At 44.3% G+C, this 16,736-nt stretch overlaps 1 protein-coding gene across 4 annotated transcripts in view; it reads left to right on the forward strand.

Annotated features, from left to right (window-relative positions):
• AFG1L (AFG1 like ATPase) overlaps nt 1-16,736 on the forward strand; it is a 151,095-nt gene that overhangs the window by 104,712 nt on the left and 29,647 nt on the right. For all 4 annotated transcript variants that reach the window (XM_078778538.1, XM_078778537.1, XM_068116595.2 and 1 more), the window contains exon 10: nt 3,830-3,930. In XM_078778538.1, coding sequence (XP_078634664.1) covers nt 3,830-3,930 — 101 coding nt within the window. The remainder of the gene's footprint in view (nt 1-3,829; nt 3,931-16,736) is intronic.

A 16,736-nucleotide genomic window follows, 5' to 3' on the forward strand; every position in this document is an offset into this window, starting at 1 on the left:
CAGGTCTTTAAAACAGCTGTTCACCACCATCTCTTATCTTCCCCCATCCAAAACTTTGATCTTTTCTACCCCCACTAATTTCACCCCAATTCCACTTTTTTGAAATACCAACTTCTGTCCTGGAAGTCCTTGGTGTCCTTGTGTTTTATACTTCTCCCTCCCCCCCCCTCCCCCTTCCCACGCCTCCTCCCCCCAAGCCCTCTCCCTTCCACACATCTCCCTGCTCTCAAATGTTGTTTGTGTGCTTCCCCTTCTCTCCCCATCTTGTTTTCCGCTCCCTCTTTTTATATATTTTGTTTGTCTGGTTGATTTGTTTGTGAAGTAAATGTTAGCTCTTTCACGAGCCTCGATTCAGTATACAAAAAAAAAAAAAAATAGCTGTATGTTGAAATATGTTGAAAAAGTCAAAACTTTACATGGGGTGTACTTACTTTTTCACGTGACTGTATATATTGTTGCGGATTCCCCGAAGCCCGTTCCCGTTACAAAGGGGAGATTAAACCCCTTTTTTCCCCCTGGGTCTTCGGGTCCGCGAGACCGAGTCGCCACTTCCGGGCAAACGTGGAAAAGGGTTTCGGGACAAATTCACACGTACCTTTGGTACCCACGCCGCAACGGAAGCGGGGATTGAGCCTCGCACGAGCCACGCTTAATTGAGTACGCCCGAGCGGAATGCGTATCACGTGACTCGCGCTGTTACTTTTCTATTGGAACCCGATTAGAGCGGTTTTATTCGTACCATGCGAAGCCAATGATGGAAAAGACAGGACGGTCAAATCGGAAGAAAGAACAGGATTTATTTACACTATGTACAAGGATTGGTAGAAAGAAAGGGACACAGGGCAGAGCTTAGTCAGTCTTAATTTTCCCAGACAATGGGCCCACTCACATACACGGGGAGATGGAGGAAGGATGTTCGCGCGCCAAACCCGCCTGCTTCGGTCGCTCCGGGACAGCTCACCCGGCGTGGCCCTCTGGCGGTCACGGCACGTATCCAGGTGAAGGCAGGCAGGAGGGAAATCGCGCGTCTGTGGCCCGGCGCGGGTCGTTCTTTACAGCACGCAATTAATACTGCGCAGGGAACAGGGCAAAGTTCGTGTACAACGATGCAATTCAATACGTTCTGCCTTCTCGTGCCGTTCGTTCTCTCGATCTCGTACGTTCTGATCTGCCGCGTTCTCGGTCCTCCTCCGGTGCTGAACTCAACTCTCACCCGCGAACTCCACTGACGCGCGTTCTCAACTCATCTGACGTATTCTCAACTCATCTGAGGCGGGGGGCTCTGAGCAGGGTTATATGGCCCCGCCCCAGAGTCTCACTCGAATGCTCCAAACCCCGCCTATGCCGCAGTGGTAAGCCACTCCCCTCGAGCCCTGATTGGCGGCTCGTGCTTACCGACAACTCCTGCCACCCTTCCTTCGGCCTCGGTCGACTTGTTCAGGTCTGCCGCGTGGTATTTCAGCGCCAAAACCAAACCAAAGCGCCATAAGGACACCTAATTTCACTGGCCTACTCAACGCAAAACTAAACACAGGAAAGGGCTACGCTTACATTTACTAAGAAATAACTGAAATATCGCGAGGCTACATGTTGTGGTGTAACTAACTAAGAGGGGAAATTAACCTTTATTTCAAAACCGCAACAATATATTTTTTCATATTATTTACCTATGTTGTGTCGTTAGTACTATCATCGTTAAACATACACGCTGCTGCTGCTCCCGTAATTTTATTTTGTGACGTAAGTTTGTCAATATTAATCATCAACCTGTTTGTTTTCCTAAATAGTTCTTGAACAACAACATCATTTACCTTCAATTGAATGGATGGACCCGCACCACCGATAAAAATATTTGATATCTCAATAGCGCAGATAACTTTACAGCTCACACCCATCAATTCCTCCGGCTTGATGTGATGATCTTCGATGCATGATTCTTCAGTGATTTTGTTATCGTAAAATGAAGTTAGAATTTCAGGGTGTTTATCCACTTCCCTGCACTTTTCGTATTTGTTTAAAAGTTTTGGGTACATTGTTGGTAGGTAAACTTCAATGAAAACTACCCCATCGCGTTTCCGCCAAAATATATCAAGCCCGTTAACAAAGGCTCTAAACTTGTTCTGATCCTTTTTTTATCTTTTCAATAACATCAGCTTTCATCAGATGTGTTTTAATTGCGTCAATAATTTATTCAAACATTTCTATTGTTTTTGTTTCCACGGTCGTCGGGGGGAAGCGTGAATTATACATAACAAGCGGCAGCGAATATGATTCAACTCTGCGCTCCTTAGAATTATTTTCATTCGCTTTAATACCCCACGAAAACAACGTTGGTGTTTCGATAAACAGTTTTCTAATACCACTTTGCGTGTGAGTATGATCATAATTATATTTAATCATAATACGGTAATAGATAATTCCGTTGTTGTTGTAATACTTTGGTTCTTCAAAGATAATATTTTTAATATCAAAATTCAGATAAGTCAACGCCAAAGTTCTTTTTAATAATACTATTTTATTTTTAAACTAAAAATCTTTTTTTTTAGACATTTTGGAAATTTTGAGAAATTATAGGAAATGGTGAAAATCGGGAAAATCACAAAAATCATGAAAATCGAGAAAAATGGTAAATCGGAAATTTTGAAAATCAATTATTTTGAAAATCTGAAATTTTAGAAATTTGAAATAAATAAATATTTAAATAATTCGAACACTTCCGGTTTGTGGTGAGTCACTTCCTGTTTTGGGTTGAGTCAGTTTTGGTTTGGAGGCAAGGGGGGGGATACGGGGATCTGGCCTGCCCTGGAACTCCCACATTTATACTACTCATGGTTTTGGAGTTATGGAGGAGACAAATGCACACATACACACGGCCTTTTATTATTATAGATTTATAGGATACAAAACACTTGAAATGTAAAACGTTATTTTAGTAGTACAGAAGGCAAAGCCTTATTTATGAACGATGTAAACTTGCTGGCATAAACTCAGTGCATGTTGTTCATACACACCTTTGAGATTATAAGGTGTTTGACTCTAATCAAGTAAAGGGCAAGAGCTAGTGTGGCCACAGACAACACTCAAGAATACTGGACACTCCTGTGCCACCCCACGCACATGTGCAAAAATGATCAAAATAAATTTTGGAACTGATGAAGAAGACAATGGCTCGATATTAATCACTACACAAGCAACATAAGGGCATTATAATGGCATACACATGGATCGGCCCAATATGATCTTTGCAGGCATTTGAAGGACCGACATAATTGCAAGAATAAACAAATGACACATACCAATGAAGACAAACAATATAACGTTCAGTTATGGTTCTTAGAGGCTGAGCATTTCAAAATAAAAAATACCGCACATAAAGGCGTCCAGTGCCGTATCAGTACTGGACAGGGGACGGACCAGCTGAAAACTGGACTGTTAGGTATAAAACCAGACAAAGGCCACTGTAGGAGAGGATGGGGGGGGGGGGGGGGGAGGGAAAGGAGAGCAGTCATGACAAGAGGAGTGAAGGGTATCAGCTATACAATCCTACCATAGCCATACAAAGGGGGAAAGGATTATGGGAGGTGGGAGGGGGGTTTGTGCGGGGGATCCAACTCTCCCGGACAAAGTCCGACATTATCTCCATTCTTAATATACAGATGTCCCATTCGTTTGTTCAATCTGATCCTCTGTCTTTTGTGTCATTCTTGCTTTTCATTTTTCCTTCCCGATGTGTGATCTATCTTACTCTATCATCCCTTCCACATACACTTTAGCTCTCTCTGCCTTTTGGATGACCACATGTTTTGTTTATCTTCTTGTACACCCCAAGTCCCACGCTCACGGCTGCTCCAGCTTCCTGGCCGTACAGTGCAGCTTCGCTGGGCCTGTGGCTCTGTCGCCGACTGCTCCTTCGATGAACTCTGTGATCGGGTAATTAATATAATGATAAAATAATAATAATACATAATAATAATAAACAGATCCATTCTATGTTCTATCTCTTCCATGAGCCTTCACCTTGCACACAAAAAGGTTATAAAAATAATAAATAACTCAAGTTATAAGCAACTATCAAGGCTTCAAAGGATGAACCATGAGACACAAACATATTTTTAAATCGACCTTTTTCAAACAGGCGACTCCACAAACCCAATAAAATCAAACCTATTCTAACCTTAAACTAATTTTTATAATTTTAACCTTCAACCCATTTATATAATTTTTAACCTTCAACCCATTTATATAATTTTAACCTTCAACCCATTTATATAATTTTAACCTTAAACTAATTTCTATAATTTTAACCTTCAACCCATTTATATAATTTTAACCTTCAACTAATTTATACAATTTTAACCTTCAACCAATTTATATAATTTTAAGCTTCAACCCATTTATATAATTTTAACATTCAATCCATTTTTACAATTTAAACCTTCTACCCGTTTATATAATTTTAACCTTCAACCAATTTATACAATTTTAACCTTCATCCCATTTATATAATTTTAACCTTCAACTAATTTCTATAATTTTAACCTTCAACCAATTTATACAATTTTAACCTTCAACCCATTAATATAATTTTAACCTTCAACTAATTTCTATAATTCTAACCTTCAACCCGTTTACATAATTTTAACCTTCAACCCATTTATACAATTTTAACCTTCAACCCGTTTATAAAATTTTAACCTTCAACCCGTTTATATAATTTTAACCTTCAACCCATTTATATAATTTTAACTTTCAACTAATTTATATAATTTTAACCTTCAACCCGTTTATATAATTTTAACCTTCAACCCGTTTATATAATTTTAACCTTCAACCCGTTTATATAATTTAAACTTCAACCAATTTATACAAATTTATACAATTTTAACCTTCAACCAATTTATACAATTTTAACCTTCAACCAATTTATACAATTTTAACCTTCAACCCGTTTATATAATTTTAACCTTCAACCCATTTAGATAATTTTAACCTTCAACCCATTTATATAATTTTAAGCTTCAACCCATCTATCTATAATGCCAGTAATCTCTGTGTGTCTGTCTGTGTGTCTGTGTGTTTGTCTGTGACCGCTGTTTCTCGACAACCACGGGTCCGATATACTTGAAACTTGCCAGGTATATTGCTGGGGACCCGAGGATGTGCCTTTTCAAGGTTTGTAATTAATCGGACAAGTACCTACCGAGCTATGTCCAAAAAACGCTTCAACCAATCAGAGAGCAGCGAGCTATCACGTGTGCCGAACCGTTAATGCAATGCAAGCGTTAATGCGTTAATGCAAGGCTTTTCTTTTTTTCCCTCTTCTCTTTCTACTTTTCCTTGCGATTAAATTGCAAACAGCCAAAATACGTTGCCGCTAATTGAATAATTGGCCATTAACACTAAAATAATCGTAACTGCGATATGCCAACTTCCGGACAGTGCAGCCTTCCATGTTGTTGTTGTTTGCAGCAGCTGTTTGCAGCAAGGCAAGGCTTTTCTTTTTTTCCCTCTTCTCTTTCTACTTTTCCTTGCGATTAAATTGCAAAAAGCCAAAATACGTTGGCGATAATTGAATAAATGGGCATTAATAGATAGATAGATAGATATGCGATATGCGAACTTCCGGACAGTGTGCGCGTTACGAGCTGACCGCCATTACGGTACGTAATTCGATTTCTTATGCGCATTATTTCTCCCAATTCAGTCAGAGCGAAGGGCGGAAGCGAAGAGCGTTGTTATTTTTTGTTTACGGGCGTACGGGCGGGGTAGAGCGTACGGGTAGCGTTTTTTTTTTTTTTTGGCAAGGAACGGGCACCCACGTACGGGCACGTCCTAGTTTATATAATTTTAACATTCAATCCATTTTTACAATTTAAACCTTCTACCCGTTTATATAATTTTAACCTTCAACCAATTTATATAATTTTAACCTTCAACTAATTTCTGCAATTTTAACCTTCAACCCGTTTATATAATTTTAACCTTCAACCCATTTATATAATTTTAACCTTCAACCCATTTATATAATTTTAACCTTCAACCCATTTATATAATTTTAACCTTCAACCTATTTATATAATTTTAACCTTCAACCCGTATATATAATTTTAACCTTCAACCTGTTTATATAATTTTAACCTTCAACCCATTTATATAATTTTAACCTTCAACCCTATTTATTTATATAATCTGTTTCCGAATCCCCCCAATTTGCTTCCTAACCCCCAAATTTATTTTCTAACCCCCCAATTTGACTTCCCAATTGCTCCCCCATTCTATTTATGTCCCGGTTGAATTTGCCCATTTCCTCTTTCAGCATCGCGGTGAATTGCGTCACGAATAACTGCATTTCTTCAGCACTCATTTGCACAACGGGGTTGGCCCCCACCACCACGTGCGAGGCGCCGCCATTTTGTGCGCCTGCAACCGCCACTACCGCATCCTCATTGCTTTCCTCCTCCATCTCTCCCAATTGTTCCCTGGGGTCCTGGGTTGACTCTAACCCTTCCTCTACCCCCTCATTTTCCCCCACCGGCATCCGATCGCCTTGATTATCCATGGCACGATTCAATTTGGATGTTTTAATAAAAATTTCGGCCGCTCGAAATTTTGACCAAATTTTTCAGATGTTAAAAAATTTGGTTCGGGTCCAATCCCACTCCCAGACACCAATTGTTACGGATTCGGGGGTCGGCTCTCCCCTTATCAAGGGGGGGTTAATCCCCTTGTCCATGACTGACCGACCCGAGACCTTAGAAGCTATAACGCTCCTTCCGGTCGATATTAGCTAGGGTCATTGGTCAAGGTAGTCCCAAATACCTACGTACTAACCCGACCGTAAAGCAGGGAAATAACTCCCGCTCGAACCACGGACGTAATGGTAAATGCCGAGCGGTTAGCAGTCCGCGATCCGAGCCGTTAACAGATGACTAACCCGATTATAGCGGTTCCAAAATCATGCCACAGGTACTCAATGGAAAGAAAGGACGGAGACGATCGGATGAGGGAAAAACCAAGAAATAACAAGGTGATTTATTTACAACCAAAAAGAAGAGGAAAGGAAAGAATGTACAGGAAGAAGAAGAAGAAGCAGGACACAGGGCAGGCTTAACTATACAGTCTTAACTTAACAGCCCAGACAAACGTACACACTCACACGGGATTGTAGTGGGTAGGGTGGAAGGTCCAGGTAGATGATCCAGGCTCCAATCGACCCCCGTCCAGGCTCCGGTTCCACAGGCGAAACCCGGCAGGCAGCTCTGCGTATCGTTGGCGCGCGACCGGACCTTACATATGGCGGGGGGGGGAAGTCCTTCGCAAATGTGCGCTCTTGGATCAGTCCTTTCAATAAGCGCCTATACCCACAAGTTCGTCATCAGCCCTCTCTCCCAACGAGTCCGTTGTGCGCAATTCTTTCAAAAGGAGTCCGTTTGCAAAGCGCGTATATCCTCCAGTCCTTCAATAACGACGGTCCCCTGCGCAGTCCGTAAAAGGGCTTGGTGCTCGTGCTTATATAACGCGCTTTAGGATCACTCTGCGCGATTCGAAACCACGCCCGCCATCGAGCTCACCTCAGCCCTGGTTGGCTGGTAAGGGTTTACCGGCTCCGCCTTTGACGGCTGGTTGACAGGGCCACGCCTTCTCCTTGGCGCTCCGCCCCCTTCTTCCTCGAGCCGACCGGATGGTTAATGGCGGCTTGAGCGAGCGCTGAGGCGGCTGCGTCTGGCAGAGGCGCGTAATATAATTGGGAGAGAGAGATTGCAAAATGGACGGAATGGATGGGGACCTACTCTTATTTAATTGATGCAACGCAGATTCAACTATTGGAAACACAGCCGTAACTAACACATAATAAGGAAATAACTGAGTTCCCATGGTGGCCTACGTGTTGCTGTGGCCTAACTAAGGGTGCTACCTTTAACCTTTAATGTTGTATTTACAAGTGAGGGTTCTAAAACCGCAACAATATTTAAGGATACAACATTTAGTTCCATAGTTGGTTCTTCTGGGCGGGGGGGGGGGGGGGGGGGGAAGTCCTCTTCCTCATTTAATTCCTTGTTTGCCTTCGTGACGGCTTTGCTCAGCCGCTGAAATTCAGGTTCGGAGATTTCCACATACTCGCTCCTTTGCAGCAAAGGTTTTGCGGCTGCAAGGAAGGCCTGGATATTAGGAAAATGATCCTTAATTCGTACATGCCGTTGTCTGAAAGTTTCCTTCAAAAATCTAACAATATTTTCTTTTGAGATCTCCGAAGGCTGCTCTTCCTCCTGAGGGGGGGGGGGGGGGGGGAGCGGGGAGCCCTGTCAACCATTGCCACTGGTTCCTCATGGCCGATCAGTGTCTCGGTCGTTAGAATTCCCTCAGTGACGCTAGTAATGAGTTCCTCCTGAACCTGCACAGAAACACCTGTTCCATCCCCATCTACCTTAGGTTCTTCATCCTCTTTATCCTCATGCATCATTGCAATGAGGGGGGAGGAGTCGTTATTAGCGGTAATGGGTATTTTGCATTCCCCATTAGAGTTGATATGGTCATCAGTAGGTTGTTCGGTTTCACAGGTTGATTTACAACCTTCAGGAAAAAGTTCCCCTTCATCCTGAGCAGGTGGTATCATGTCAGCCATAGTTTCACCACCTTGCTGATCTTCATGTGAAGGACTGTCTGAACCATTTAAACTGCTTCCTGTCTGCACCACCAACACTTTAACACCTTTGTCCTCATTCCTCGTACCTAAAAGTGACCGTTTCAAATTTTTCCGAGATGCCGCATCTACAATCTGCTGCTCCTCACAAATCATTCCCTCTACAGGTAGAGGCTTCTCCCTTACATTTGCTGACTCATCGGTTGCACGATGGCCAGCTGTACTGGATGACTCATCGCTTACACGACGCACCTCCGTATGGGTCTCATCAGCACCACTCTTAGCTGTACCCTGATGGTCCGACGTAGATTCCTGCACTGAAGGCGAATCGTCCATGGAATCCTCCGTAATGGTCACGGGGGGAGCTGGTCCGGCTGCTGTGGCATACGTTTTCTCCCCATCAGGACAATACTGCCGAGTGTGTCCATGTGCACCAGACCCATAACAAATCAACCTCTCCGTTGCCGCAAAAATCCTGTGCTCACGTTTTGACGACTTAAAAATGAGGGAGACATTCAATTGCGTCAAACCATCCTTCAAAACAACATAACAAAACCGTCTAAACGTTTCGATATGCTTAAGCTTCCCGTCTGTGGTGCGAATGGAGGCTTTGATAATTCTCGACACCACAGTACCGTACTGACCGAGCTTCTGAAGAATTTCCTCATTAGACAGCGTCGGTAGAATGTTTGATAGTATTACCTTCGAGGCCGGAGTGCTCCATGGCGAAACCGGAACAAACCGGTCATTACCCAAGGTGAGTCCGTTCTGTACGACGATGCGCGCGAAACGGACATGTGAAACGAAAACAACCACCTTGTGGTGCATTCGGGACGCTGCCCGGATGTTCTCACAACCGATCAATTCTCCGATTGTGAGGAGCGTCTCTTCCAGCGAAACATCTTCCGGTGGGACAAAACACATGCCGTGTTCATCTGTTAACACCTCATCGGCGTCACGACTGGCATTACTTCGACTATTCTTGCTAGCCATTTGAAGTAACTAAACGAAAAATAACCAATAAATGGTACTGGGGTTTGTAAAACCTAAATAAATGAAAAAACAACAACAACAATAACTGGGAAATAAATAAATTAATTAATTAATCTCATTAACCACCTAAAGTGGATAACTCTAACTGCGCTGTCTCTCCCTCTCTTGTTCAGTAGACAAGACGATAGAAAGGGACACCGACACTCGGACAGCAGAAAAGGACCAAAAGGTAGGAAGAAGGAAAAAAGCAACAAGAGACACAGCACGTACCGCCAGTGACTGAGCAACAGACCTGGTGCTCGCACGTGCGTGCTAAGCGAGCGGCAGCTGTGCAACGTGGGAGGAGAGACAGAGACAGAGAGAGAGAGAGAGAGAGAGAGAGAGAGAGAGAGAGAGAGAGAGAGAGAGAGACAGACAGACAGACAGACAGACAGACAGACAGACAGACAGACAGACAGACAGAGAGAGAGAGAGAGAGAGAGAGAGAGAGAGAGAGAGAGAGAGAGAGAGAGACAGACAGACAGATAGATATATAGATATGGCTTCTTTTTGCTCTCCTATCTCTCGAATGTTCCACCGCTGACGTCACACTCTGTCCAATTACATGAGTCCATGGCCACGACCAATCGTCGTCTTTGGGACGTGGCCTCACGGCCATTCTTGATGCCCAATGGCGAAGCTCGGGGTGTGGCCTGTCAATTCCGGTCCTCCAAGGCAGAGCCTAGCCATCCTTCGGGAATGTTCAGATGACGTCGGGGTTTACTTGCCGATTGGCAAATGTGCTGGTTTCTGTCGGCCCTGGCGGCGTGGTTGGCTAATGGAGCCCATCGCCTGGCCGGCTGAGTTTTATAAGAACATTCGAGAAATATCACAGGGAGGCAATACATACTGGGGATTATTAACCATAAGTGCTATAATTAATTAGCACAAAACCACCCTCCTTATGGCAACATGCAAACACTCTTAACCTGAACATTTACCCTGCTTATGTACATCCAGATGGGCTTCTCCTTCTTCGCATCACACGGTCCATACTAAAACCTACACATTCCTTCTTTTCTAAGTTATTTCATGCCTACCTCCCACAAACGTAACAATATACAGTACATGTGAAGTATAATGTGTGTATATAATATACAATACATGTCAAGTACAATATGTGTGTATATAATATACAATACATGTCAAGTATAATATGTGTGTATATAATATACAATACATGTCAAGTATAACATGTGTGTATATAATATACAGTAAAATATGTAACATATAATGTGTATAAATCAGAAACGTGCATGTGTTTGTGTAAATCATGATTCATGTATATGTGCGTGTTTGCATGCATGGGCCACTGTCACCAATCGTCATCTCCACTGAATGAATGAATGAATGAATGATCGTTTTAAGGCCATTTTGCCCGCTAGAGTGGGGATTAGCCTTGCGGGCCCCATGACAATCATGGTTCCCTGTTTGAGGCAATGTTTTTATGGCCGGATGCCCTTCCTGATGCCAACCCTTGGTCACGCTCTTACGATGCGCAGGGATACGGTGTACCTATTCTAAATCGGGGTACACACCGTGATCATTCATCCCAGCAAGCTGGTACTCAATTTGCCGACCTCGGAAGGATGACAGGCTCAGTCAACCCCCCTGGCGTTAATTCAGCGATCGACCGGGATTCGAACCCAGGATCCTAGGATCCCAAGCCGGCACCCTAACCGCTAAGCCAACACCAGGCAACCGCTAAGCCAATCTCCACTCACGTCTCTAAGACGAAGCGGAGCCTTCCCTGGTACAGAAGTATCCAGTTTAACCAAAGCAAGGAGCCACAACTCATGGACCAAGTTGTCTCCTTATCCATGCTGCACCTAACGGCGACCTCCCCCATACTGGAGCATCCAGCTTCACGACAGCCAGGGACCACGACTCATGGACCCAGCCATCTCCTTGTCCATGCTGCCTCCAACGGAGCCATCCGCGGTACTGAAGCATCCAGGTTAACCAAAGCAAGGAGGCACGACTCATGGACCAAACTGTCTCCTTATCCGTGCTGCAACCAAATGAGCCCTCCCTGGTACTGGAGCAACCAACTTAACCACAAGGAACCACGACTCATCATGGACCAAGCTGTCTCCTTATCCGTGCTACGCTAGACCGCGTCCCATACGCATATCGATCGGCTCGACTCAGGGTACCACATGCGCGGCCCTCGGCCCCATCAAAGCTACCTCCCCGGCTCGGTTCTCACTCACTTCAAAGCCATTGTATTCTGTCTTAGATCCCACGAGTGTCCGCCTCTCTCATCCTCAACAGGCGGAACTTTCCAAAAGGGAGTTCGCAAAAGCTTGGGTCTTCTCTCCCGGAAGCATGGGGGTCACAAGTCCCACCAAGCTGCAGGGACAGGCCGCATCACAAAAGCATGCTGAGTGGCGTGATGGCGGGTGCCTCGTACGCATGTCATGTCATCGCAGCTGCCATTTCTAAAAAACCATCCCCCCACCAAAGCCGCCCATGAAGCTGTTGTATTCGGCACATTATTGGATCTCACGGAACTCGGTTCCCTGCAGGCATAACACGGCATAAAGGGAGTCGCCAAATCCCGGGTTTTCACTCAACATGATGACGTCGGAGAAACCCAGCAAGCAATCAGGCCAGGCCACGTCCACGTCCCAGACGCTCCACGTGCACGCCCCCCCCCCCCCCACCAAAGCCACCGTGCACTCCCCCCCCCCCCCACCAAAGCCACCGTGCACTCCCCCCCCCCCCCACACCAAAGCCACCGTGCACTCCCCCCACCAAAGCCACCGTGCACTCCCCCTACCAAAGCCACCGTGCACTCCGAAGCCCCACACTCCGCACAAATCCTCAAACGACCTTGTTCTCTCACACCCTCAACGGGCTGAGCTCGACAAGAAGAGTCTGTCAAAGCCCGAGCCTTCCCACCCAGCAGCACGGGGTCCACAAGGCCCAACAAGCTCCAGAGCCAGGCCGCCATTTTGAATTATTTTGTAAGGATTTCTAAAGAAAATTTTACTTTCACATTACGGTATATTATGTGTAGATCAGGGACAAAAAATAATAATCTCCATTTAAACCATTTTAAATTCAGGCTGTAACAAGAAAATATGAAAAAGGTCAAGGGGTGTGAATACTTTGTGAATAGCAGAAGCATATCTTGGCTCTTGTATAAAACAATTAAAATGAAATGTGTTATTTATTGCATTATCTCTGAACAACTGTTTGTAAACCATCGGTTTGTCCATGACGAGTTGTAAATGTGTTCGTGGCCGGGAATAAACTCTGGGAAGGTCATTACTATAACATCGGATGCTCTTTTAGATTTGGCTAACTTATTTGGAGGTTGCAAAGGTACCAGCACACAGTGGCCTGCTTTTTTGAAAGGTATTCCATAAAATCAGGCCACTGTGTTTGTTTTCATGAAAAAGCAGCACAAAGCGAACATAATGTCCACTGGCAAATGCTAGCAGATGAAACACCCGGCTTAACCTCCCTTGACGAACGGTGCACCTGTTGATGCATCTCTGCTTGTAAAACACCTTTTTTTGTGTTTTAACCACGACAGTTTATAGTTTGTGAGGAATAAAACCCACAACAGAAAACTCAAGGTGTGTGCGCGACCTCAAATATATCTTGTCAGCCGAAAGGTGGTCTATCTATCTGTCTGTCTGTCCATCTATCTGTCTATCTATATCTGTCTGTCTATCTATCTGCCTATCTGTCTGTCTGTATCTGTCTGTCTGTATCTGTCTGTCTGTCTATCTGGCTATCTATTTGTCTATCTATCTGGCTATCTATCTATCTGTCTGTCTATCTATCTATCTGTCTATCTATAGCTGTCTGTCTATCTATCTGGCTAATGATCTATCTATCTATCTATCTGTCTGTCTATCTATATCTGTCTGTCTGTCTGTCTATCTGTCTATCTATCTGCCTGTGTGTCTGTGTCTGTCTATGTCTATCTATCTATCTGTCGATTTATCTGTCCTATCTATATGGATGATCCTCCTCACGCTGACAGGTGTATAAGGCTGCCCAGGCAGTTTCATTGGCTATAGACACGATCAAGACAAGACACAGATAAAGATACTCAGGATACTCACTGGCTCACTTTTCCGAGTAACAATTTGCTACTGGTATTGTGGACCTCACAAGGATAACAGGTTAAGTGAACCTCGTATTGTGGACCTCACAAGGATAACAGGTTAAGTGAACCTCGTATTGTGGACCTCACAAGGATAACAGGTTAAGTGAACCTCGTATTGTGGACCTCACAAGGATAACAGGTTAAGTGAACCTCGTATTGTGGACCTCACAAGGATAACAGGTTAAGTGAACCTCGTGTTGTGGACCTCACAAGGATGACAGGTTAAGTGAACCTCGTATTGTGGACCTCACAAGGATAACAGGTTAAGTGAACCTCGTGTTGTGGACCTCACAAGGATAACAGGTTAAGTGAACCTCGTATTGTGGACCTCACAAGGATAACAGGTTGAGTGAACCTCGTATTGTGGACCTCACAAGGATGACAGATTAAGTGAACCTCGTATTGTGGACCTCACAAGGATAACAGGTTTAGTGAACCTCGTATTGTGGACCTCACAAGGATAACAGGTTAAGTGAACCTCGTGTTGTGGACCTCACAAGGATAACAAGTTAAGTGAACCTCGTATTGTGGACCTCACAAGGATAACAGGTTAAGTGAACCTCGTATTGTGGACCTCACAAGGATAACAGGTTAAGTGAACCTCGTATTGTGGACCTCACAAGGATGACAGATTAAGTGACCCTCGTATTGTGGACCTCACAAGGATAACAGGTTAAGTGAACCTCGTATTGTGGACCTCACAAGGATAACTGGTTAAGTGAACCTCGTATTGTGGACCTGACAAGGATAACAGGTTAAGTGAACCTCGTATTGTGGACCTCACAAGGATAACAGGTTAAGTGAACCTCGTATTGTGGACCTCACAAGGATAACAGGTTAAGTGAACCTCGTATTGTGGACCTCACAAGGATAACAGGTTAAGTGAACCTCGTATTGTGGACCTGACAAGGATAACAGGTTAAGTGAACCTCGTATTGTGGACCTCACAAGGATAACAGGTTAAGTGAACCTCGTATTGTGGACCTCACAAGGATAACAGGTTAAGTGAACCTCGTGTTGTGGACCTCACAAGGATGACAGGTTAAGTGAACCTTGTATTGTGGACCTCACAAGAATAACAGGTTAAGTGAACCTCACAAGGATAACAGGTTCAGTGAACCTCGTTTTGTGGAGCTCACAAGGATAACAGGTTAAGTGAACCTCGTATTGTGGACCTCACAAGGATAACAGGTTAAGTGAACCTCGTATTGTGGACCTCACAAGGATAACAGGTTAAGTGAACCTCACAAGGATAACAGGTTCAGTGAACCTCGTTTTGTGGAGCTCACAAGGATAACAGGTTAAGTGAACCTCGTTTTGTGGAGCTCACAAGGATAACAGGTTCAGTGAACCTCGTTTTGTGGAGCTCACAAGGATAACAGGTTCAGTGAACCTCGTTTTGTGGAGCTCACAAGGATAACAGGTTCAGTGAACCTCGTTTTGTGGAGCTCACAAGGATGACAGGTTGAGTGAACCTCGTATTGTGGACCTCACAAGGATGACAGGTTAAGTGCACCTGTCAGGTGTTAGTTTGGCATGATAGTGCCATGAACTCAGCACCTGAAGCTCCCACCAAGGTTAAAGGGTTATCATGTCTAAGGTGATGTGAACGTGTCTAAGTTGATGTGAACGTGTCTAAGGTGATGTGAACGTGTCTAAGTCATGAACGTGTCTAATTTGATGTGAACGTGTCTAAGGTGATGTGAACGTGTCTAAGTCATGAACGTGGCTAAGTTGATGTGAACGTGTCTAAGGTGATGTGAACGTGTCTAAGTCATGAACGTGGCTAAGTTGATGTGAACGTGTCTAAGGTGATGTGAACGTGTCTAAGTTGTGAACGTGAACGTGTCTAAGTTGTTGTGAACGTGTCTAAGTTGTGAACGTGAACGTGTCTAAGTTGTGAACGTGAACGTGTCCAAGTTGTGAACGTGAACGTGTCTAAGTTGTGAACGTGTCTAAGTTGTGAACGTGAACGTGTCTAAGTTGTGAACGTGAACGTGTCTAAGTTGTGAACGTGTCTAAGTTGTGAACGTGAACGTGTCTAAGTTGTGAACGTGAACGTGTCTAAGTTGTGAACGTGAACGTGTCCAAGTTGTGAACGTGAACGTGTCCAAGTTGTGAACGTGAACGTGTCCAAGTTGTGAACGTGAACGTGTCCAAGTTGTGAACGTGAACGTGTCCAAGTTGTGAACGTGAACGTGTCCAAGTTGTGAACGTGAACGTGTCCAAGTTGTGAACGTGAACGTGTCCAAGTTGTGAACGTGAACGTGTCCAAGTTGTGAACGTGAACGTGTCCAAGTTGTGAACGTGAACGTGTCCAAGTTGTGAACGTGAACGTGTCCAAGTTGTGAACGTGAACGTGTCCAAGTTGTGAACGTGAACGTGTCCAAGTTGTGAACGTGAACGTGTCCAAGTTGTGAACGTGAACGTGTCCAAGTTGTGAACGTGAACGTGTCCAAGTTGTGAACGTGAACGTGTCCAAGTTGTGAACGTGAACGTGTCCAAGTTGTGAACGTGAACGTGTCCAAGTTGTGAACGTGTCCAAGTTGTGAACGTGAACGTGTCCAAGTTGTGAACGTGAACGTGTCTAAGTTGTGAACGTGAACGTGTCTAAGTTGTGAACGTGTCTAAGTTGTGAACGTGAACGTGTCTAAGTTGTGAACGTGTCTAAGTTGTGAACGTGAACGTGTCTAAGTTGTGAACGTGTCTAAGTTGTGAACGTGTCTAAGTTGTGAACGTGAACGTGTCTAAGTTGATGTGAACGTGTCTAAGTTGTGAACGTGAACGTGTCCAAGTTTTGAACGTGAACGTGTCTAAGTTTTGAACGTGAACGTGTCTAAGTTGTGAACGTGAACGTGTCTAAGTTGTGAACGTGAACGTGTCTAAGTTGTGAACGTGAACGTGTCTAAGTTGTGAACGTGAACGTGTCCAAGTTGT

The sequence above is a fragment of the Myxine glutinosa genome, chromosome 5 (assembly GCF_964187855.1).
Source record: "Myxine glutinosa chromosome 5, kmMyxGlut1.1, whole genome shotgun sequence".
Lineage (NCBI taxonomy): Eukaryota > Metazoa > Chordata > Myxini > Myxiniformes > Myxinidae > Myxine > Myxine glutinosa.